Raw genomic sequence first — 24,230 nt, 5'->3', positions numbered from 1 at the left:
GCCATACCTCCACTCTATTTCTTCCCACTCTCAATTTATTCTACTCTGTCTCTCCTTTTATCCTGGCCCTGCCCAAAAGTGTGTTGCATCTGAGTACCCTCTCCCTCGATCTTCCCTCTCTTCTATCACCTATCAATTATGGAGAACTCTTTTTTTTGCAATTAGAAAAATATTTATTAAAAGAAAACAAATTTATGAACCCCAGATTAAAGCTTCAGCTAAAGAGAGGAGAGCCCTAGACACCCACACAGAGAGCAAGACGTGCAGGATGACAATACAATAAAGGAAACTAAGGAGTAGCTAGACAAAGTACCAGGAGGCCTAGGACAGAGCAGTATACCCCAAAACCCACAAGAAGATGGATCAACAAAGTACTGTGGATAGGTCAGAATGAGCACCTAAGAAAAAGCTACTGCTTTTGGACCCATGGAGAGTAATTTCAATTGAAAAATTGGGATGGAGGCTATATGGAATAGAGAAAGATGTACAATGGAGGTAACAAACATAGAGAGTTTGTTTCTGAGGTTGTGAAAGAGGAGCAAAAGTAATGGGGGGTAGAGGGGAGAGTTAGAGAAGGGAAGGATTTGCACTCTCCAACCAGTACAACTTGATCCAAGTTATCTCTGAGCAGGGCATGATTTCATATCTCTGGACCTTTGCTCGTGCCATCCCCTTAGACACTTGGTTTGGTGGGAAAGCACCTCTGATCTCCCTAGCAATACACAATGGTCTCCATCAGGAAATCGTCGAAGCTTAACCCCAGCTCCAGTTATTCTAGCACATCCCAAACACTGTCTGCTGCTCTGTACACAGGCAATACTCAATCCTGGGGGTTTTCACACCTAGAAAAATTTCAGAGGCGACAGTGGTGACTGAATCCAGGAGTCCCAGTGGAGGCAGTTTACATTCTCACCTTAGCAATGAATTCCTTTAGTAGAGGGCCATCCATTTGCCAAAATGCTGCAGTCTGTGTAACTTCTGTCAAATGATTGACGCAAAACTTAAAGCAGAATTCTTCTAAATCCTCTGCATCATATCTGACTGCGGCAGAGAGCAATGAAAAAGCATTCTCCACAGTAATCCCACACTTGATGATGTGCTGACAAATTTTTTTCAATCTATTTTCACAGTAAGATGTAGCCAAATCTAAAAGACCTGTAGCATCTTCAGGTGACAAGTCAACTGTGTCCGTGTAAAGGTACTGGAGAAAGGCATGATACACTGGGTAAGAAAACTGGTCTATTTCTATCACCTCTTTCATGTCCTCATTCCAGTAAGACTGGAACATAGTTCGAAAATGTTCACACCGGATTTTTAAAACAGCTTTATGAACATAAATGTATTTTCCATCCACTCGGAACTTCAGATCTGCAGTATCTGGACTATCGAATTCTTTCTTCAATGATTCTGCAACTGTTAGAAAATCTTCATGCTCTACAGAGAGAAGGCACCATGTCACAGCAGGAGTGGCAAAGCAGGCAAACACATCATCTGTGCAGAAGTGGGTGAGGTGAGGAAGAATCACCAACTGACCTCGACACTGGCCCCACACATACACATGGCCACCCTGGGTCTTGGCAGCAGTGGAATGGGCAGAATGACAGGCCGCAATCTCTACTACTCTCTTTTTCCACAATGATCTGTGCAGGGCTTAGCAGGTTACTTTTATTGCCAGTTCTCAGCTGCCCATGAGTGTTAGCTCCCCAGGCATACAGCAAGCCCTCATCTGTTAGTGCTAGCCTGTGTGCATAGCTGCAGACAATCTGAAGAACATACACACTGTGTAAAGCTGCCACTCTACAAGGGGTCAGCTGATTGCCATTATTTCCTAGGCCTAGCTGACCATTGCCATTGTAACCCCAGCCATAAACCTCACCATTGTCCAATACAGCCATAGAAAAGGTCTGGCCACATGCTATGCCGACAACCCTCTTTATGTGTAAACAATTTGTGACCTTCCTAGGAGTTGGTTGATTTGCTGTAGATCCAGACCCCACTTGACCGCAGTTATTGTAACCCCAAGCATAAACTTCTCCATCAGCTGCCAGAGCCATAGAGTGATGTGAACCACAAGCAACTTCAACCACTTGCTTAATCAAGAGATTGGTACAAACTTGAATTGGAGCAATGCCTTGATTGGTTGTTCCATTCCCAAGTTGGCTATATCCATTGTGACCCCAGGCATAAACCACTCCATCTTCAGTGCTAAGAAGCACATGTGGCCCGCTTCCATAACTAAGGCTCTTAATCTTCTTTCCACATAATGCCTCTAGCTTTTTGGGTACAATGGTGCTCTGATTATCCCCAGTTCCCAGACAGTTACTACAGATCAGTCCAAATACAAACACCTCATTACTATCAGTAACATAGATAGCTGTGTTAGCTGATGTGCCAAAGACACATGCTTTTCGGATAGAAGCAATCTCCTGAGGTGAGAGGAGGGTAAAGATTGGCCACTTTCCTATATCCACCATGACTCTTGTTCCAAGTAACTCCTATAAATAAGCTGACATCTCTGCTCAGGCAGGCCAGGGTACTGGGCTCCTGGGCTCATGTCCTGGAATGTTTTTCCCACCTTCTAAATGAAGTCAATTGTGGACACACCTCATGATATTTCTTTGAGTTCCCAAAATGCTAGTTACAGCTCTGATCTCTGCATAGCTGGTGATTACTGGGGACCAGCAGCCCGCACACATGCCGTTCCGGTCCCCGGCTGCCCGCAGCGGGATGAGTGGCACCCTGGCCTCAGTGGACCTGGTTCCAGGCTGGAGTCCGCCTATGGAGAACTCTTGATGAGACAATTTAGTCTACAAATTTCTCGGGGTCACCAGATGTACCATTTGTAGTCTAAGAGAGCCTGGGGTACTGAAAGGCAAGTGTCACACAATTAAGTGTCAAAGGCCATATTTTTAGCTCAGCCCTTTCCGACTTTGTTCACTATGCCATGCTTCCTTGCAACCTAATCAATCAAACATTTATTCAACTCTTAATATGTGCCAGGCACCGAGGTAGGAGATACCAGGGATACATGCATATGTATAAAGAATTTTTTCTTTGCTTTTTAAAAAAATGTTTAATTTAGTATGTTATTTTTTCCCAAATTCATGTAAAAACAATCTTCAGCTTCATTCTTAAAATAGATATAAAGAATTTTTTGCTTTTTTAAAAAAAGTTGACTTAGTATTTTATTTTTCCTCAGATACGTGTAAAAACAATTTTCAACATTCATTCTTAAAAGAAATATAAAGAATTTTTGAAAAAATTCCCATACTGGAGGTGTATTATACTGACTCAGTGTTATAATTTCTGTTATTCGGTACACTGTATGGGTTTGCCTCAATTTAAAACACCTTTAAATAAGAAAATTTGGAATTATCAAACATAAATAGGGGAATAGTTATTGACTCCATAAAAAGACTCTATGCCTTAAAAGAGATTCAATTTGGAACTTTTTAAGTAATAGATTTTCTTACTTATGGACTTATTTCATTAGTGAAAAACATCTATAACTTTGACATAGATTTGTAGAGTAGCTGTGGCTCAAAAATTCATCACCCTGATGCCAAACCAATCTGGTGAAGGCCTTTGCTGGAAGTTTCCAGCTTTGTAGGAATGCCACCCATGTAGTTCAGGTCCTCATCATCAAACACCAGGATTGATTGCAATGGCCTGCTGGTGGGGTGACCTGCATTGAGTAACTCCCCACTCCAGTTCATGCTCCATTCAGACACTAAAGTGATTTTCCTAAAGTTAAGTTCCAAACACATTACATTGCACCACCCTGCCCCCCTCCATTCTTTAGGCTCCCTATAACCTATAAAATCAAATACAAAATGCTCTGTTTGACATTCAAAGCCCTTTATTAATTTAGCAGCCTACTATTTTTCCAGGCTTCTTAGAAACATATTCTTTCACCCAGTGACACCCAGTGACAAACAAGATGGTTTATCTCTTTGGATATTTTCTCTGACCATTCCCCATTCCCTCTTCAGCTCTGACTTCCAACTAAAAAGAATATCTTCCTCAATTCCTCTTAATTCTGGTGTCTTCCCTCAGTTAATTATAGTATTTCCTATTTATCCTGCACATAACTTGCTCTGTATATATTTGTTTGCATGTTGTTTCCTCCTTTAGATTATGAGCTTCTTTCCAGGAATGATTGTCCTTTACCTCCTTTGAAAACATGGCAGGTGCTTAATAAAAGTTTGCTTGACTGACTAGAGTGTTACTTCTCTGACAAAGATTTGAGAATTTATATCATAAAGAGGCACAAATAAGAGGTTTCCTTGTTGTATTTTTAAATGATTTAATGAACAAAATGAATTTTTACAAACTTTTTAGGACTACATCAATGTGACAAATGAGGCACACCATGATTACAATTTGCTCCTTTTTAGTGATCAAATTTTGGATAAATTAAATTTGAAACTTGGAAATAGTTCATAAAATGTTAGCTTATGAAGGAATGCTGGAGATAGAAAGAGGGTGTGATGCAATGTAAAGAGTACTGGGTTTGAAGTCATATGACTTTAGTTCAAATCTTCATTTATTATATGATTAGTCTTGGGGAAAAGCACTTAATGTCCCTGGGTTTCATTTTATTTGCAAAATGAAGGCATTGGGCCAAGTGATCTCTAGTGTCCCCTTCTTGCTCAATCCCAAAGCCCTCATTTTACAAATAAAAATTCACAGAATGTTTTGAAACTTGTACTTTCTTCAAAATTACCATATGAGGATAAGTAGTACAAGTATTATGATTCTCATTTTACTGAGGAGGAAATTTAGATTCAGAGAAATTATATTTGCATGCTTAGTTCTTCCCCCCCCTAAACAGTTATGCCTGAGATTGGGAAAATGAAGCCAAGGAAGAATATGAATTGTTTACAGTCATTCTGCTAGTAAGAGCTAGAACAGAACTAGAAATCTTTTATGCCAGCTCTCACACTAGGGTATAGGTTCTGATAAAAGCTTGAAGTTCTGTTCTCATACTAACCTTGACCTTTGTGAATTTTGTTAAATTATAGAAGATAATAATGGATTCACTGTCAATCCTTTTGATGATTTTGTATTTAGCCCTCATAAATGAATCTTTCTACCATTTAGGGTTCCATGATATCTCTAAATATATATACACACATAAATTTCCAAACCAAAACTCAATGATGGACATTTGGTCAGATAAACTTCTAAGAAAAAAAACTGACTCAAACATCCTCCACTAATTTGTAAGAGGTCTTAGATCCAAATAGCAAAGTGATAGTTTTCCTTTCTAAAATATTTACCAAGTACCTCAAAGGTGTCCTGTTCCTTACATGATACTCTTGTCGATTTTGTAGAAAGATTTGTCTGGGCTTTAGAATCAATCCGGAGATGGAATTGGAAACTTTATTGCCTTGACCTGATCTTTGATGAGTCTTTTCATTTCTCTAAAACTAGTTTGGTTCCTCATCTGTAAAAGTGGGGATAATTTCATAGGATTGTTGTGAGAAGGGGGGGAAAATGGCTTTGCCAGTCTAGTAGAAACACGAACCCGGAGGCTGAAGATCGGGTTGGATTACCTTTCCTCCCAACCTTTGTAGTGGAAACAAAGTTGAAATGAATCTAGGCGGCTTCAAAGCGGCTCACTCCGATGGTTGTCGGACCTTTTCCTTTGAAGAGTGTGTGGCCCCGTCCTCTCCCGTTTTACCTAAACCCATAATGGGTTGTCTATGAGGCGGGGGATCTTGTCATTGGCAATCGGGTCAAGAGGCACCTTTTTGCAGGCTTAAATTTAGATGGTGCAGTGGATCAGAGCATCTGCTCTGGAGTCAGGAGGACCTGAGTTCAAATCCTCAGACACTTAATGATTACGTAGCTGTGTGACCATGAGCAAGTCACCGAACCCTATTGCCTTAAATTAAAAAAAAAAGTGTAGCTCCTGTCTGTCACCTATCACACAGTTTAGACTGTAAGCTCGCCAAGAGGCAGGGCTTTTTTGGGGGGGGTCTTGGTGGGTTTCACACAGTTTTTCGGATCTGTAATTTGCGAGCATTGGGACTACCGGGCGACCGTGGCCGAGTCGCCCAAGTCTCTCCGGGCCTCAGTGTCTTCATCTTCATGAACACGGCTCCCTAGGCCCCTTCCAAGTCTGGTCCAGGAGCCACGGCTCCGGCCCGTCCGGCCCCAAGTGGGGCTCCTGCGCGGCGGCCCGGCTGTCATTAGGGCTGGAAGGAGGCGAGCGGGGGAGCTCCGGGGGTCGCGGCGCCCGGGGCGGGGGGCTTCCCGGCTCTCGCGCGGAGGCCGGCCCGCCGTGCGCAGCACACGCCGGGGCGTCGGGAGGGACCTGCCGGGGCCGGGTCTGCGGGGCCCCGATAAAGCCGGCAGAGCGCGCTCCGCCCCGCGCCCCGGCCCACACCACGCCACGCGCCTCGGCCAATGGGCCGCGAGGCGGACCATTCAAACCGCGGGCAGGAGCCAATGGGCGCTCTTGGCGCCGCCGCCCCGCCTCACGCTTCGGGCGGGGGGGGGCGGGAGCGCGCGCGCGTCCCGGAGGGGCGGAGGCGGCGGGAGCGCGGGAGCGCGGGAGCGCGGGAGCGCGGGCCAGAGGCGAGTCGCGCGCCCGGAACCGCCGCCGCCGCCGGCTGGACTTTTCTGTACTTTCTTGGTTCTGCGTGTCCGTCGCGGGCGCCTCGGCTGCAGGTAGCGACCCTTCCCTCCCCTCCCCCCGGCCCTGGCCCCGGCGCCGGCGAGGGGCCCCGGCTCAGCCCGCGCCCTCCGGGCCGGCGCCCGGCTGCCCGCCGCGGGGTCCGGCGCGGAGCGGCCGCCGAGGCGGAGCTTGGGGGCTCCGGGGGGGCGGCCCGCGACGGGGAGCGGGAGGGGAGGCGACCCCCGCCCCCCCTCCCCCGCGCGGTGGTTTAAACTGTCCCGGTGCCCGCGCCGCGCGCCCGGGGGGAGGGGAGGGGAGGGAGGGGGCTTTGAGGGACGGACACTCCCCCATGGCGGCTCCGGGGCCCCCTCCTGGGGGGCTGCGGCCCGGGGCGGGGGGGCTGACGTCATCAGGCCGGGGCCGCGCGAGCCGGCCCCGGGGGCCCTGCCGCGCCCGGGCTCCGCACCCGCTTGGCTCGCCCTGGTGCGCTCGTAGCGCTTAAGTTAAAGCAAGAGAGTTGGTGGCGTCTGATGCCGGGAAACAGGGAGGAGAAAGATGGTAAATGCGAGCGCGAGCCGCGAAGGCAGCTGGCGGGGCGGCGGGGCCGGGCCGGGAAGCGTGGAGGAGAAAGATGGTAAATGCGAGCGCGAGCCGCGAAGGCAGCTGGCGGGGCGGCGGGGCCGGGCCGGGAAGCGTGGAGGAGAAAGATGGTAAATGCGAGCGCGAGCCGCGAAGGCAGCTGGCGGGGCGGCGGGGCCGGGACGGGAAACAGGGAGGAGAAAGATGGTAAATGCGAGCGCGAGAGCCGGGACGCTGGTCCTGGGCCGGGACGCCGGTCCTGGGCCCGCAGCGCCGCCCCTTGCGGGCCGGCCCGGCCTCTGCTGCCGCTGGGCTCCCTGCCCACGCGCGGCGCAGCGCTCGGGACCGCGTGGACGTTCCGTATTTGCAGAATCCCTATCGATCCGGTTCCTACAGATTCCATCCTACCGCCAGCCTGTGAACAAAGCCGGAGATGGCACTTACCGCCCCTCTCCCCCTTCAGAAAGCACTTTTTAAAAAGCGCATTAACGTGGGGAAGCGGGAAGAAAACACTTGGTATCGCTTCATCTCCATGGCTGAGCTTCCTTTTTTTCCCCCCCTTCGGTAAAGGGGTAATTATACTTGATAATGAAGCTTGCCTGGGTTGCTAGGGAGAAAGTGGATCGCAAAGCCTAAGTGGCTGTTATTTGAAGAAGGGTTGTGATGGCAGGGAAGTGCTTAATTAGCCGGGACTTGTTCTGCGACGTACTGTTCCAAAAGGATTATGACACCTGAACCTTCCTTTTTAAAGAGAACTTGCTGGAATCGATACATGCTTAGAGAAGATTGAGACGGCCCAATCGAAACGTTAAACCGGGCTATGAATGGACACGAAGGTTAACTTCCTCTTTCCAGCCTCTGATAGGTAGCATTCGGTTCAGTTATTTTTTGGTCTGGTCTTGCTTGTCATTGATTGAGCGACTGTAACATGGAATAGGTAGGTTTTGTAGCAGACGGGGAAATGATATATAATTTTTCTTTACTGAAGGGAACCTTTTTGACAACCTTTTTGCTTTGGGGATCCATAAGAAAACCAGGGCAATTGTTGTTAATAATATTCATTGCATTTCTCCTCTTGTTGGAACTGAAGAATAACAAGACCAAGTTTGTGAAACAACCCATGAACTAGAACAAATGTGTTCATGTATGTGTGTGTGTGTGTATTAGGTTTTTGCAAGGCAAATGAGGTTAAGTGGCTTGGCCAAGGCCATATAGCTAGGTTATTATTATTATTATTATTATTATTATTATTATTTTATGTTTTTTCAAGACAATGGGGTTAAGTGGCTTGCCCAAGGTCACACAGCTAGGCAATTATTAAGTGTCTGAGACCAGATTTGAACTCAGGTCCTCCTGACTCCAGGGCTGGTGCTCTATTCACTGCACCACCTAGCCACCCCTAGAACATAATATTAGAAGGATATTTATCAGGCAAAATGTTTTAAGATGTCTAGCATATATTGGAGAATTAGGATGTATATAATAGGCTGCACACTGTTAAAACATCCTTGACATTTTTGCACTATTGCATAAGGTAGTCCCTTTTTTAACCTATAAACATATGGATCTGTGACATAGAATTTAAGAACCAATTGTGTGCTGATATCTTTTAATTTAAAGAAAGGAAATTTGTGGGTATTTGATGCCAGAAAAAAAGTAGTAGAAAAATAATTGGAAACAATTTAAGACATGCAAAAATGAGTGTAGTTGGTGCACAATTTTTTAAGCTATATGTATGACATGGACATATGCTAACTCAGATTTTCCCTATGCTTTAGAAGCACTTTCTCTTTATGGAACAGAGAGAGGAGAGAGAGAGTATGTGTGTGTGTGTTTCTAGAAACCTGGCATTACTGCAGAGGACTGGGGGGAACACTTAGATATTGCTGTACTGTTGGTGAATGTGCTTTTGCCCCTATAGAGAACAAAGGAAGTGCTTGTCTAACTTTATGTAATCAAAATTTCCTTAGAATTTTACCTCTTTTGCTCATATTATTCCAAACTCCACCTTTCTTTCACTTGCTGATATAACTTCATATGCCTTCATTTATCTTCTTGCTTTATATTGTGTATGTATTCTGTACCTTCCTAAATATTTTGTCTTCCAAAGATTATAAATAGATAAGTAGCACTAAGACTGTTTGTATATCTCTTCCCTTGTGTCTGTAAGAATACTGCAGTGTCTTCAATAAGCCAGAAATTGCAAAATCATGTTTTGGATGCCTTTGAGAGCAATGGATGTAAGGAATTCAATTTAATGGGCATTTATTAAAGGGCCTTTGTGTAAGATTATTGTTAGCACAAGAGACAAGGTTGAAACAGCTCTCATTCTTGGGGAGCTTAAATTCTGTTCATGGAATGGGACATATATACATATAAAAGTAGTTCAAAGAAACTCTCAGTGGTAGGGAGCACTAAAGACTAAGGATCTTGTAAAGTTAGGGAAGGAAGTAGGTAGTACATAATTGATCCTGGAAGGTAGAGATGAGCAGGGGGGTATATTCCACTTATGGGAATATCTTGTAGAAATGCAACATTGAGTTTGGAGAATGGTATTTAGATTGGGTGGAAATGCAGATTGTAAAGAGGAGAGGTCTGAAATAAAACTGGAAAGATGGGTGAAATTATGAATGGTTCTTAAATGCCATGCTAAGGAAAAAATTGTATTTTTCTTCAGAATTTTGTCTTATAGGCAGTTGGGAGCCACTGAAGGAGTAACATCAGATTTGTAGAAATCAGGAAAATTATTTTGGCAGTGTATAATAAGGATAAGAGATATAATAAGGTAAGAGAAAATGTATAATAAGAAGAAGGCAAAGAATAACATTTTGGTGTTCATGTGACTTCAAAATTTTTGAGGATTCATTTGATTCTGGTTTTCCCCTTTCCACAAACAACTCTTTTTTTTGATGAATTTATTATATTAGGAAGAATTTGTAGTAAGACTGACCTTGGTGTGATCTATCTGTCTGACTTGATTGTAGGTTCTTTTAGGATATACCTGCTATTCTTTTCCCAGAGTTCTTCTCATTCATGGAGATCTTAACAGAGAAGCATCAATCCCTTAGTTCTTAATTATGGGCTCATTTTATTTCCTGAAAAAAACCAAGTTTAGAAAACTTTGAGAATGAGGAAACCAACTGGAAAGAAAGGAAAGTCATTGTTGAAGGAGCTTCTTGGTAATTCTGAATATAAGAAAATAATATGTCTGTTGCAAATATTTTTAGTAAGAATTGAGTTTATAGGAAAAATGTGGAAAGATTAAAAAACTGAGATAGCATCAGAATAGAAAATAGAATTCTGTTATGAATTTGTCCACCTATTTTTATTTTGTCTTGGATTGTTTTATAATTTTTAAAGTTCAGGGGGAAACTGGAGAGAGGAAAGAAAATTCAATAATTTCTATGATCTTGACATACTCTCTTGATTCTCTATTTGATATTATTACATTTACATTGTTATTGATGAACATTGATTGTATACATAATGATGATCATTTATAAAGTTGTTTGTGAATTAAAAGCAGCATGGTATTAATAGACAGGGCTTACTTTTGAGAGTCTGAAGAGAAGTTGGGTTGAAATCTTGCCTCTGCTATTTTCTGTTTCTGTGATATTAGGCAGGTTGCCTCTCTGACCATATTTTTCACATCTTTAAAGTCTTTCTAGTTTTCACTGAACTTGGAGACTTTATTAAAAAAAAATCCCCTTTAGAGGCAAAATAAAGTGGTAGTGCTTGACAATAATAGGTCTTTTCTGTTCTTATGTCATATAAATATCTTTTTTAATTAGTTAAAGTCTTGATTTCAAAAACCCTGTCCAGCTATAAATCCTATGAAATCAATACTGACTTGCTTTTTCAGATATTACTTGAAAACCTCCTCCACCATGACCTAGTTAATCACTAAAATCACCTAATTTTCTACACTAACAGTCACTGAGATATAGAATGTTAATTTGTTTAACCACCAAAAACTATTACCTATGGTAGTCATCAAATAATTATTGAATGTAATAGAAGACTTCCTTGATTCCTTTAGTTGATGCTCTCTTTCTCTTCAACTTAACATGGATGTACTTAGCAATCGTAAAACATTTATTAAATCAATGCTGTGTGCTAGGGATCCAAAGACAATTTAGAAAGTCTGTGTTGTTAAGGGGTTTATATTCAAACAGGAGAGACTATATGTTCATGTGAGATATATATGTGATACTCATTTACATACTATATGTCATGTGTGTATGTGTATATATACATATATATATATATAAACATATAATTTTTGAGATTGAGGCTGGGGATCCCGTTTTTTGCCTTTCAACTAGTCATTTATTAATTGACTGTTGTGTGCTAGGCAATTTGATAAGTGTTGGGAATAAAAAGAAAAACAAAAAAGAAAGGAGAAAAAAATAGTCCTTGCTCCCAAAGAGCTCTAATGGGAGAGACAACATACAACTATGTAAAGCAAAATAGAGATTATTAAATTAGAGATAATCCCTGAAGAAAAGCACTGAAAGAAGTATTGAAGAATCAGGAAAGGCTTCTTGAAGAAGGTAGGACTTAAACTGAGACTTAAAAGAAGCCAGGAGGCAGAGAAGAGGCAGGTGATAGTATTCCAGGCATGAATGTTTGGAGGATGAGGAATAGCAAGGAGACAAGTGTCCTTGGGTTTAAGAGTACATGCAAGGAGTAAGAGGACAGGAAACATTGGAAAGAGAAAAATTATGAAGAGCTTTGAACACCAGAGAATTTTATATTTGATACCAGAGTAATAGGGACCTGTTGGAGTTTATTGGAAAGAATGTGATGAAACTAGGCTTGCTCTTTAGAAAGATCAACTTGACAGCTGAGTGGAAGAACATCTGGAGCAGGGATAGGGAAATATTTGAGGCAGGAGGCACCAATTAGACAACGTTAGTAATAGTTTTTTCAGGATGAGACTTGAAGGGTGGTGAAGATGTCAGAGGAGAGACAGGCATATATGAGAAATATTTTAAAGATTGAATCAACAGGGTTTGGGCAGTGATAGTGAAAAGCTGAGGAGGATACTTTGTTTTGTTGTAAGCCTGGGTGACTGGGGCTTGGTGATGACTTTGACAATAACAGGAAAGTTAGGAAGAGGGGAGAAAGATGAGTTCAATTTTGGACATAGTTTGTTGTTTATGGGACATCCAGTTCTAAAAAGGCATTTAAAAATAGGCTTATTATAATAGGTATTTTAAGTTGTGAGGCTAGAGATCAAGAAAAAATATTGTTGGATGAGCACTGCATAGAGATTACAATTGAATCCCTGGGGATTGATGAGGTCATCAAACAAAGTAGTGTAGAGGAAGAATAGAAGAGGGCCTCCTTGGTTAGAGCCTTGAGGGTCACCCAGGCATGACTTGGCTAAAGATCCAAGAAAGGAGACAGAAAAGGGTCACAGAAGTTTAGAGAGAAGAGAGTAATAATAAGAAGAGGATGATTAACAGTGTCAGAGACTTATAGTTATGAAGAATGAGGTGGGAGGAAGAGGCCATTAAATTTAACAATTAAGAGATCATTGGTAACTTTGAAGAAGACTGAGATAAATGATAAGTCAGAAGCCAGAGTGCAGAAAATAAGAGAGAGGAGGAAAGGAAGTGAAGGCACCTATTGTAGACAACCTTCTTAAGGAGTTTATCCATAAAAGGGAGGAGAGATTATGAATGATATGATGGAGAAGCCATGGGCATATTTTTAGGCAGTGGAGGAGCCAGTAGGCAAGCAAAGATTGAGGATTAGTGAGAGAGTAAGACTGATAGTAAACTTATAGAGAAGACAGGATAGACAGGATAGAATGAGATCACTTGTGCATTTAGAGGGGATTTTCCTTGGGAAGAAAAAGGGCTACCACTTCTTAGTGGTCTGAGGCCAGATTTGAACTCAGGTACTCCTGACTCCGGGCCTGTACTCTGTCTACCACACTGCCTAGCTGCCCCCCTTGGATGGTATTCTTTCAACAGTAGTAGTGAAATTTAGAAGAGGGGCTTTGCTGGGAAGATAATAAGTTCTGTTTTGGACCACGTTGAGATTGAAATATCTTTGGGACTTCAGTTTGAAATAGCCAACAAAACAGTTATAGGATTGGAGCCCAAGAGAAAGACTAGGGGTGTGAATTTTTCTGCAGAGGTGATAGTTGAAATCACCAAGTATAAGGGGATACTATAAAAGGACCATGGACAGAGGAGTTGACTAGATCAAATGAGAGTTTTTTGAGAATGAGAGAGACTTGGGTAGGGAAGCATCTGGAAGAAATGAAGGTTAGTGAGAGAGTAGGTGTGAGAGAAGGAGCAGTCTGTTGGAGATGATTTGTACATGAAAAGGCAACTAGATAGATAACTTTTATAGTGGAGTTGTGTAGACACTTATTAGCTATTCAGACACTTTTAAGCTATCACTTAACTGATGTGTACCTCAATTTTCTCAATTGTAAATGGAGATAATAGTGCTTAATTTGAGGAGTTGTTGTGAGAATCCATTGAGATATTTGTTAATAGTTTCCTCCTTCCCCTCCTTCCTTCCTTTCTGGTTAGCGGTGGTGACTTGGATGACAATCTAGAAAAGGAGATTGAGAAGTAGGTTTTGGAAATTGAGTAAATGAGGAACTGCTAAATTGAATACACACACACACACACACATATATTCATTCATTCATTCATTCATTTATTTGTTTGTTTGTTTATTTATTTAAGATTTTTCAAGGCAATGGGGTTAAGTGGCTTGCCCAAGGCCACACAGCTTGGTAATTATTAAGTGTCTGAGGTCAGATATGTACCCAGGTACTCCTGACTCTAAGGCCAGCACTCTGTCCTCTGTGCTACCTAGCCACCACTAAATTGAATATTTAAAAGACCATCACTAGGTAACAGGAAAGCAGGTTTGTGAATATACAAATTATTTAAGTGCCAGGTAAATTTTGGGTCTATAGTTTGAAGGAGATAAAGAAGTTTTTCCTTTTATGCTGGACTGTGGCACCAGAGAATTCCACATGATGATCTAGTAGAGAAAAGTATCTACTTAAGCAGAGATAGCATAGATTATAGTATAGGTTAAGTTAACATTATAATTTGAGTTCTATCTCACATCACATTGAAAATGATATCTCAACGCTAGGCAAAATTGGCATTCATTTATAGATTTGGAGAGACTTTTTTCCCAGGGATGCATTTTTTGTAGCTTGTAAGTGGAAAGTATTCTATTAATACAGATGTCTTTGTGTGATTTAATTGTGTCTACAGTAATAAATTTTAGTGTGACTTGTATCTAACACAATGCCAGACTATCCCTTGTGAAGTAATTCTCAAATTGTTATGGTGTAGTGAAAAGAGTCAAGTCTAAGATTGGCCCTTGTTTTTTTGTTGTTTCCTTTTTTATATTTCACATCCATTTTTGAGTATATTTATTTCTCCTACCCAAGAGACTGCCACTTGGAAGCGAGATTAAAAAAATAACAAAAAGTAAGAGTTCAGTTCATACGTGCCTGCCTCTAAAAGCATATGCAGTATTCTAACCATTTGCCCTCTCCATCTCTCCTATCCCCATCTCTCTAAAAGAAGGGAGGTTTATCTTTAATATGGCTTTGTGACCTTTTGATCTCAGTGTTCTCATGTGTAAAATGGAGTCACTGAAAGAGATAAGTGATTTCTAAGGCCTTTTTTAAAAAAATTTTATAATTTCCCCCCAATCTCGCTTCCCTCCCCCCACTTCCCCACAGAAGGCAGTCTGAGAATATTTGCATTGTTTCCATGCTATAAATTGATCAAAATGGAATGTTTTGAGAGTAAAATCATATTCTGAGGTCTTTCTTATTTTAGAATTGGGTGAATTAATAACAAAAATTTAACATTTCAGTAAGTTACATATTATCAGTTAACAAACACTTTTTGGGGAGGGGGCTTTTACACTGGTACCTAGAGTTCTTTTCTCTCCTTTTTAATTCCTTTAAAAATTGTTTCATTTTTAACATCCTTCTTTAAGTTACAAATTCTTTGAGTTACAAATTATCTCCCTCCTTCCACTCCCTTTCCCACCCATTGAGAAGGTAAGCAATACTTCAAAATATTTCCATATTAGCCAATTTGTTGTCCCCCTTCCCCCCCAGAAAAGACAAGAAAAACAAAGTAGGAAAATAATATTTCAGTTTGTGCTCAAAAGTTCATCGATTTTTCTTTTTGGAGGTGGATAGCATTTTTCATCATGACCTTTGGAATTGTCTTGGGTCATTGTATTGATCAGAGTAACTAAGTCTTTCACCATTGATCATTGTTAAAATAATACTGTTACTGTGAACCATGACCTGTGGTCAGGAGACCATATCAGGCCCAGTATTAACTCCTGGGGATACAAAGAAAGGCAAAAGACCAAACAGCCCCTACCTTGTATGGCTAGGGGGACTCGTTTGAGGTACCTTGGAAGGCCCATGGTGTGTTCAGAGTGACAAGGGTCATCCATCTAAAAGGGAGAGCTCCAGCTGCTGGGGAGGTGGGCTTGCAGCAGGTCAAGTATGGAAGCTGTCCATTGATAATAAGAGATTCTGTCTATACTTATTCCAAATGTTTAAATTTTTTCTTTCAGATTACTTTTGGAAAATGCCAAGCAGAAAATTTTCTGATGGTGAGGTGGTAAGAGGACGTTGGCCTGGGAGCTCTCTTTATTATGAAGTGGAAGTACTTAGCCAAGATAGCAAATCCCATCTTTATACTGTGAAATACAAAGATGGAACTGAACTTGAATTGAAAGAGAGTGATATGAAGGTAAAGGGGTGTTTTTTGTATCAAGGCATGTTTAAGAAATAATCACAAATATTTTTGATGTCTAATTTAGCTTACTAGGAAAATGCTATGTTAATGACCCTCCCCCCTTTTGAGACTTAAGACTTAAGGTAGGGAATTTTGGAGCCAGTGATCCACAAAAATATAAATAAATATTAACAATTCAATTTTTTGAGAGAGAAATATAAAATATTATTTTTTGTATTATTTTATTATTAAAATAGCAAGGAAACAAAATATTCTTCAGTTAATATAACAAATAACATACTTCTAGTTCTTAGTTAATTCTTCTTAGTTAATAAGACAAAGATATAAGAGAAGAGAGTGGCATGGATAAGAAGTCCATTTAGTGGAATGATATTATCCTTGAATGGTCTCTAAGGATATTATAATCAAGATTTATAAAGCTTTGTTGTGCTTTCATGACTGGGTATAGAAGTTGACATCAGTTTCATATTCCCCCTACTTCCCAAATAAAAATTGTCAAGTAATAGACTTTTGTGCAAAGCCTTGTACTAAGCATTGAGGATACAAAGAAAAGTGAGAAACCAGCCCATGTTGTACCCTGCTCTCCCTGTCTCTCCAAGTTTTATGGCACAGTCTGATATGGGGGACATTGGGCCAGTAACTCTGAGCAGACCAGATCCCATGCAGGATAAATTTAAAGACCATCTCTGAGGAAAGGTGTAAAATAAAGACTAGAGCAGACTGCTTGAGGATGGTGGGATTTTAGATTGAGAGATGAGATTCAGCCAGGCTAGGCAGGTGACAGAAAAGAGGAGAGACACATCTCAGGGAGCAGGGTAGCCAGTGCAAGAAACAACAAAGAGACCCTGTCACTGCATCACAGAGGAGGACAGAAGAGAACTGAAAGACAGGAAGAGCTTTTTAAAAGCCAGATAATCTTAAATTTGATCCCCAAAGTAATGGGGAACCATTGCATCAGAGGCTCCCATGTCCTTTATTAATAATTGAAATTTAAAACTAGAGGCTCAAAAATAGAACAAGTTGTAATTATTCTCTGCTTTAATAGAAATTTATTGCCTGAAAAACTTGTTTTCTGAGATTGTTGATTAGCCTAGCCCAGTTTTGCTCCATCCTACATGGAAACTGTTTTTCGGTTATATCCCCTCAGCTCCAGCTGTGCCGTTGATGTGTCAGGTTTAATTTGTCTTTTAAAAGTTAGTAATTATGAAACATCAATTAAGCAGTGAAGCATTTTATTTACATTTACTTTCTAGACATATTAATAATTTGTTTTGTGTAAATCAATTATGAGCAAAACCAGTTTTCACTGAACCGAGTTCTCCAAATGCACATTGGTACCAATGATTTTTAATCAAAGAATTTAAATCCCTATTGATCTTTATTATAATTCCCATTTAGTTTTACTGAAAGATTCAACTAAGGATTAATTTATGTGGGCTGGAAAAATTCAGTCATCTTGGGGAGGGTGGTCCTTCAAAAGAGTGAATTGAATAAGTTGGTGTATGCCTATATTTAAATCTGTGGAGGGGAATTGTGACTGTTACAATTTTTTCATAAGTCCTGAATAGCCTAACACTAAATTTCAGTCTTAAATAGTAAAAATTTTACATTATTTAATAGCAGTAGTTAGTTATTGAGACCATCTTTATGAATGAACCTACTTTTTCCCTTTTAAACAGTTTTTTTCTATAGCTCTGTATAACATTTAATTTGTACAACTGACTGGGATTTCTATTTTTTCCTCTTTCTATCTTCCCCACTTTCTGATAGCCTTTAACATCATTCAGGCAAAGGAAAAGTGGGTCTTCCTCTAGTTCTCCTTCCAGACGCCGTGGGAGTCGATCTCGTTCTCGATCTCGTTCCCCTGGCCGTCCCCCAAAAAACACACGTCGTTCTGCTTCCCAGCATGCAGAAATTAAAGACAAGAAAGAAATTTTGGAAATCAACTTGACTCCATTGGTATTGGGACTTTTCTCATGAAGATTTTAAGACTGACCTTTGATAATATTTATAAGTTTTTAATTTTCTCATAGTAAATTTTAGCTATGCAAGTCTCCATCAAAACTTTAGCATGTTTATAGCCTTTTCTTTTATGAAGATCCTATGTACATATTTATTCATATTATTTTCATTTTTGGTGTGAACTTGTAGTTCCATTTGTGTAGAGAACACTGGATGAAGAACCTTCTTTGACTTGGCATCTTTAGAGTTTTCTGTTCTGCTGAGAGGTTGACTTGTCCAGGCTCATTCAGCTAGCACATGTCAGAACAGGACACGAATCTAGGTTTTCCTGATTTTGAAGCTAGTGAGCTACTACTTCACTGTATGACCTTTAAATAATACTAATGTTATTTATAGTTATAAAAAATTGTGTGTTCCTTACCACAAAACAAGGTAATATATATTGCAAAGTTATAAAAAGTGATAATGGAGAATGAGATTTCTTAACTTTATTTTAAAAGGATGATTTCACATTCCAGGTCACCTATAGGTGTTTTTAGTTTAAAATAATTTAAAAATAGGTTTGGTTTATTCCAGACTAAATGTGAAGAAACAAAACTGACTCATTGGAATGAATTTCTACTGAGTCGAAGCATATTTTAGTTCATGTAACAGTTTGTATGAACCATAATGGCTGTGAAATAGGAGAGTCCAAAGACTCATTTCTGTGTTTCTCTTTCCTCATCTGTAAAATGTGGTCAAAGGTGATTTCAAAAGGCTTTTAAAAGTCTAAAATTTTATAACCTATTTTCTTTGATATAAATGTTTATATTAAATGGAACAGATTCTAGCCTCATTCTGTCGTTCTCAGATGCTGAGGCTATTTTTAATTAAATAGTTAATAAAAACATTGAATGTGAATATACTTAACTAAACATGCTTAATGTAACCATTTGTATTTAAATTGTTACATAAAATACATAAAGCATTATAACAACTTTAGTCATGTCAATCCATCAGGATTCTTTTGATAATGAATAATTCCCAAGTGTGTGTACACTAAAATATCAACTTGTGCAGCAATAGTTTGGAATATAGAATTAGTATCTAATTTTTCAACGATTCATTTCTGTTAATCACCTTTCTCCTGTACTGCAGTGCTCCCATTCTCCCCCCCCCCCCAAAGATTGATTCTATTCAAGAATAATCTGTATTACCATCCTTTTGTGTTTTGGCATTGAATAATTTAACTTTTAGAAGTTAGACATTTTGAAGAGCTTCTAGTTACAAGTGAAAGAGCCATTTGAAACTCTTTAATTGTATCTTCTACTTTTTTCAGTGATATTTTTTGGCATTTCTACCACAGTTTGATGATGGTCCCTGATTAGCTCTTCTAGTCTTAATTTCCATGACCTTATCCTCACTATGGGTTGGCAGTTGTTACACAGGACTAAGTGATTGACTACTGTTACATATTGGTACTCCTGGATAGTGAATGTAGCTTGCAAGTGAGACAAATTAGATAAGTAATGGCTCACAGTCATAGCCTGAAAAGTAGATTAAACTAGGACAGATTTAACTTGGCCTGGAGCTTGATATATTAATGTGTTCCATTACACCCTAAAAGGATGTATCGTTCTTCTTTTAAAAACATTATCAGTCTTATGTGCTGTGATAATTGTTTTTCTGAAGTGCTAGTTTTATTATTACTTCATCTGTGTTTTTTCTTTAGAATCTTTGGTAACTTGGTATCTTATCCATGTATCCTGCTATAAGCTGCAAGTCTTCTATTAGAAAAATGTTTTTGTCTTTTGAAGGAGAGGTGGAAAGAGGAAAGCAGAACATAGAATAATGCTGCTTTTAAAGAAATAAATTCCAAATAGCAAATTTTACTCAAACAGATAAAATAAAAATAAAATGTCTAAGTTGGCCATTTTTATTGCCTACAATTGGCATTGTTTCTGTCAGTAACAGGAGTCCTTAAGTATCTTTACTTTTATTCTTATGACAAACTTCACTTCTAAAGTTTATTATTGTCACTTGCTATGGGACAGCAATTTTCTTCTTCATGCATCTATTGGCTAGTTTTTCTGGTTATAGGAAAATTGTTAAAAGAAATCATAAATGTTTTTGCAAGATTACGTGTTGTTATTTATGATTACTGCTTAAAAATTATTGGAACTTTTTCTAAATTTTCAAAGGTTATTAAAATTTATATCATTTTCTAAATTAGAAGCAAAGTGGAAACAGCATTAGCAGATACAATGGTGAACCTGACCGGATAGAAAGGAATGATATATCTCACCAAAACATTCAGGTATGGAAACCTGTTGTTTTGTTAAGCACCTCTTTTGCTAGAGGGACTTTTAAAGAGGAAGCAAACTACAGCCTCAAATGCTTGTCTCTTTATTATTGGTTAAATTATCATCAAAGGATATTGAAATTTTAACTTGGGAAGAGATATGTCTAACACTAGTATTAATTCTGCTTAATTTAATTTAATTTAATTTAATTTATTTTTTAAAAAATTAGGACAAACTTCATTTGTCAGAAGACAGCAGCTATCTGGTTACACAGTACAGCCTTCGTCCAAGAAAAGAAGAGATCAAATTTGAAGAAACAATTTCTAAAGAGGAGAGAAATGTTGTAAAAGGACCAAAATCAGTACATACTTTTGAAATGACAGCTACAGAACAAGAGGACTTAGAGTTTGGAGGAGGGTTTGGTACGTATATTAGAAATTTCTTAATTTAGTTAGTTGTTGAAGAAATTATAGCCTTAACCCTGAAAAGGACTTTGAGGTCATTTTACTTAAGTCTTAAGGTGGAATTAAAATTCTAGCTTTTTATGATTTTAAGAAGTTGATTATTTTTTAAATTAGCTTGTTTATATCTATAACATTCTGTTATGGGTTACCATTCTAAAGTTGTTACTTGAAATGCAGACCATCATATTTAAATTTGTACAGTTACTTATCTTTAGACTGGATTATGAAAGATTACAGATTTGGAGAAGAAAAGGTAGCAATGTCACTGGATCCCTCTAATATTCTTTCCTGATAGATGACTTGGAAAAAACAAATAGAAGATTTTAAAAGGCTGGAACAACTAGTATTAGATTGAGAGAAGCAAGTTAAAGAGGAAATATTCAACCTGTTGCATTAACTCTTTAGTGAACAATTTACAGAAAGTCTTTGTTGCCATGCTTCCTTTAACTGAAATCTGCATCAGTTGGATTGTGCAAGCTCTGTTACTTTTGTGGTATAATATGATGTATTTGAGGAAAGTTTAAAATCTTATTTTTAAATATTGTTGAAACATTAGAACTTAGTTCGTTCTTTTTTTTTTTTTAAAGGATTTTGCAAGGCAATGGGGTTAAGTGGCTTGCCCAAGGCCACACATCTGGGTAATTATTAAGTGTTTGAGGCCGCATTTGAACTCAGGTCTTCCTGATTCCAGGGCCGGTGCTCTATCCACTGCGCCACCTAGCCACCCCATCACTTAGTTCATTCTTTGCAATTTTTTAGTCTGTTATCTGCTGGAATAATATTCTAAAACACTTGATTTTTAATTCCTTATTTCTACTCAGATAACCTCATGCTCATTTCTGTCATGATGAAATGCTTTAATAACTCTACAGAATTGCCCAGACGACCAGAATTGTCTTTCTCTCTGTCTTTGTTAATAGAATGAGCAGCTACTTGTACCTAAACCCAGACTTCTTCAGTATAGGAGAGGCAGAGGTACTTGAAAAGTTGGTGCCAGTATTTGGGGGTATATCAAAAAAGGGAAACTAATATGAAAGAATCCTTGTGGAGGGTGGGGGGGAATGCATTTGTACTTAACAAAAGAAAAGGACATAATCTGTTAGGTGGTGAACTTCTAGGTGGATAATAGGAAAAGTATAGTATACTAAAGTTAATACCTTCTTGAATAAGTTTTATTTCTTTAAAAGTTGTAAGACTGTTCCAATTCATCCTATACATTGCTTTTGGATTATTTTTTTCCACTTCTGTCCTCAAAAACTGAGTTACTTTCCATGCTTCCCAGAAAAAAAGGAGAACTGAGGTCTTTTTGCCTTCTAGTGCCAAATCACCGTTCTATTCAGCAAGCACATTTCTCATTATGCCTTCCACTACCATGACATGTATCATGTATTCAAGCCAAACTGTACTTGTTCACTTAGTCCCCCAAAAGACTGTTTTTATGTTCAGACCTCTGTTTTTTGTCCATTTGTTTTGTTGGAAGTGGCTACCCAACCTTTTCCCTTACATATTTATATATTGAAAGTCTACCATCTGAAACTTTTAGAAACCAATCTCTACCCTCCCAGAAGGCGTGGTCCCTGTACTCTGAACTCCTTTAGCTTCTTTCTGTTCATTACCAATCTCAGAGCTTATGACGTGGCCTTTTCTTGTGGATGTGTTGTCTTGGTTGTGAAGAGAGGTAGTTGGTGTTTTGGAAAGTGTAAATTTGGAGTCAGAACCTGGTTGTGAATCTTGGCTCTTCTACTTTCTACCTATGTGACTTGAGGGCCCAGTCTCTTGACTTCTTATTTCTAAAATAAAGAATTCACGTCATGGGGAGACCAAGATCTTTTTCCATAATCTAATTTAATAGTCTTTTGCTTTATTGCTTATCTTTGCATTCCCTACTGAGGCTAGCACAGTGCCCCTCACCCAGGGAATGCTATGTAAATTTGTGGAATGAATAAATTAATCCCAAATTTCATAATATTATAAGTTACAACTTAAAGTATTCCTGTTTCACAATAGTAGCGCAAAACAGTACAAAACTCAACCAATAGCCTTATAAAAATTGGGTGATTGGAAAAATTGTAATAAGTAGTTATGATATGCCATGTCTCATTTGAGTGCCTTCTGGGTGCTACTCACTGAGGATATGAAAAATATGAGCTTTAATCTTAGCCTTAAGTGGGGAACCATCTAGTTGTGAACACAAAATGTATTTTTAAAAAAATCTAAGTGCCAAATAAATACTTCAGAAACATATCAGATCATAGCTGGGGGAGACTCAGAGGTTATCAAGTTTAGTTCCTCATTTTACAGGAAAAGAAATGGAAATCCAGAAATGTTGCCCAGTGTCTCATAGGTGATGAATGACAAAGCTAGGATTTGAACTCATGCTCTCCGACCTGGTATGGTGTGTGGTATTTGTTTGTCAGATTACATTAAAATTACATTAAAATAGCATCAATTTAAAAAGAAGTTTTCTTTCTCAAAAGTATTTTCAGGGATAATCTGTACTGTGATGCTATACCACTTCTTTGCATTATCTTCCACTTAGGAAATATTTCCAAATGGCTGAACTTTTAGAAATGTGATGTGTCTCAGTATTGTGTGTTGCTGAATTAATATCAGACTTGAAAAGGCAGGAGTTTAAATACATCAGACCTGGAATCAAAAGACCTTGCTTGACCTGACACTTATTAGTTGTGATCAAATCATAAATGAGTTGTCTCTTAATTTCATCAAATGTTAAATAGGAAGGAGGATGTTTATCCTTCTGGTTTTTTTTCTTTTTTTTTTGCAAAGCACTGGGGTTAAATGACTTGCTCAAGTTCATACAACTGGTAAGTATCAAATGTCTGAAGCTGGATTTGAACTCCTGACTCCAGGGCTGTTGCCCTATACACTCTGCCACTTAGCTGCCCTTCTCTGTAAACCTTAAAGTAACATAAAAATGTAATGTCTCAGCAGTATGATGCAGTGACTAAAGGCTGGGATAGTTATTTAGCACCTTGCCTTAAAATTAGAATGTGCTGTTTGTTACTTCCATAGCATAAGATACCTTGGTGATAGCACTTCACCATTGGGTTATCCATTTGAGGTCTCATTTTTGATATGATTGATTTTTTCTTCTTTCTTTCTTTTCTCATAAATACAAATAAAAGTAGTACTTATCTAAATGGAATGAGTAGGATACTATTTCCTAAGGGGGTGGGAAATTTGAGAAATAATGCAGTGGCTAGGAGTTGTAAGTGGATTGGCTTGAGGGAAGAGTTCTCATTTGGTGAGAATGGTTTAAAAAGTTAAGAGGGGGCCCAGATTGGAGGAGGTGATTAAATTCATGAGATTTAAATTTTTATTGCTGGTATTGGAGGTAAAAAGGTTTTGAGCAAGAAAGCTAATGAGTACAAAATCCCTGTCTAAAGATAAATCTGGCATTGTTGTGTTGGATAAATTAGGAGTGAGGGAGTGAAGAAGAAACTCCTGATGCTAATAAGTAGACATACTAGTTTTATTGGAATAGCCCAAGCCTGAGATTTTGGGAGGAAGAGATGGT

General features: G+C 39.3%; 1 protein-coding gene and 1 pseudogene across 6 annotated transcripts in view; one reads left to right on the top strand and one right to left on the bottom strand.

The window, feature by feature from the left end:
* Positions 1 to 738: 738 nt before the first annotated feature.
* LOC141513195 (RCC1 and BTB domain-containing protein 1 pseudogene) lies at positions 739 to 2,540 on the bottom strand (annotated as a pseudogene).
* Positions 2,541 to 6,570: 4,030 nt separating this feature from the next.
* The window catches only part of LBR (lamin B receptor), a 40,770-nt gene continuing 23,110 nt past the window's right edge, over positions 6,571 to 24,230 (top strand). Inside the window, exons 1-6 of one of the 6 annotated variants that reach the window (XM_074222788.1) lie at positions 7,648 to 8,069; positions 9,882 to 9,989; positions 15,800 to 15,978; positions 17,755 to 17,943; positions 20,159 to 20,242; positions 20,458 to 20,650. In XM_074222788.1, coding sequence (XP_074078889.1) covers positions 15,814 to 15,978; positions 17,755 to 17,943; positions 20,159 to 20,242; positions 20,458 to 20,650 — 631 coding nt within the window. In that variant the 5' untranslated portion in view covers positions 7,648 to 8,069; positions 9,882 to 9,989; positions 15,800 to 15,813. Of the gene's footprint in view, positions 6,679 to 7,111; positions 7,184 to 7,647; positions 8,070 to 8,091; positions 8,142 to 8,203; positions 9,990 to 15,799; positions 15,979 to 17,754; positions 17,944 to 20,158; positions 20,243 to 20,457; positions 20,651 to 24,230 lie in introns of those variants that run through there. The other 5 variants (XM_074222789.1, XM_074222787.1, XM_074222786.1 and 2 more) reach the window with 5 other exon arrangements.

The sequence above is a fragment of the Macrotis lagotis genome, chromosome 2, assembly GCF_037893015.1.
Source record: "Macrotis lagotis isolate mMagLag1 chromosome 2, bilby.v1.9.chrom.fasta, whole genome shotgun sequence".
NCBI lineage: Eukaryota > Metazoa > Chordata > Mammalia > Peramelemorphia > Peramelidae > Macrotis > Macrotis lagotis.
This window is presented reverse-complemented; position numbering and strand designations above follow the sequence as displayed.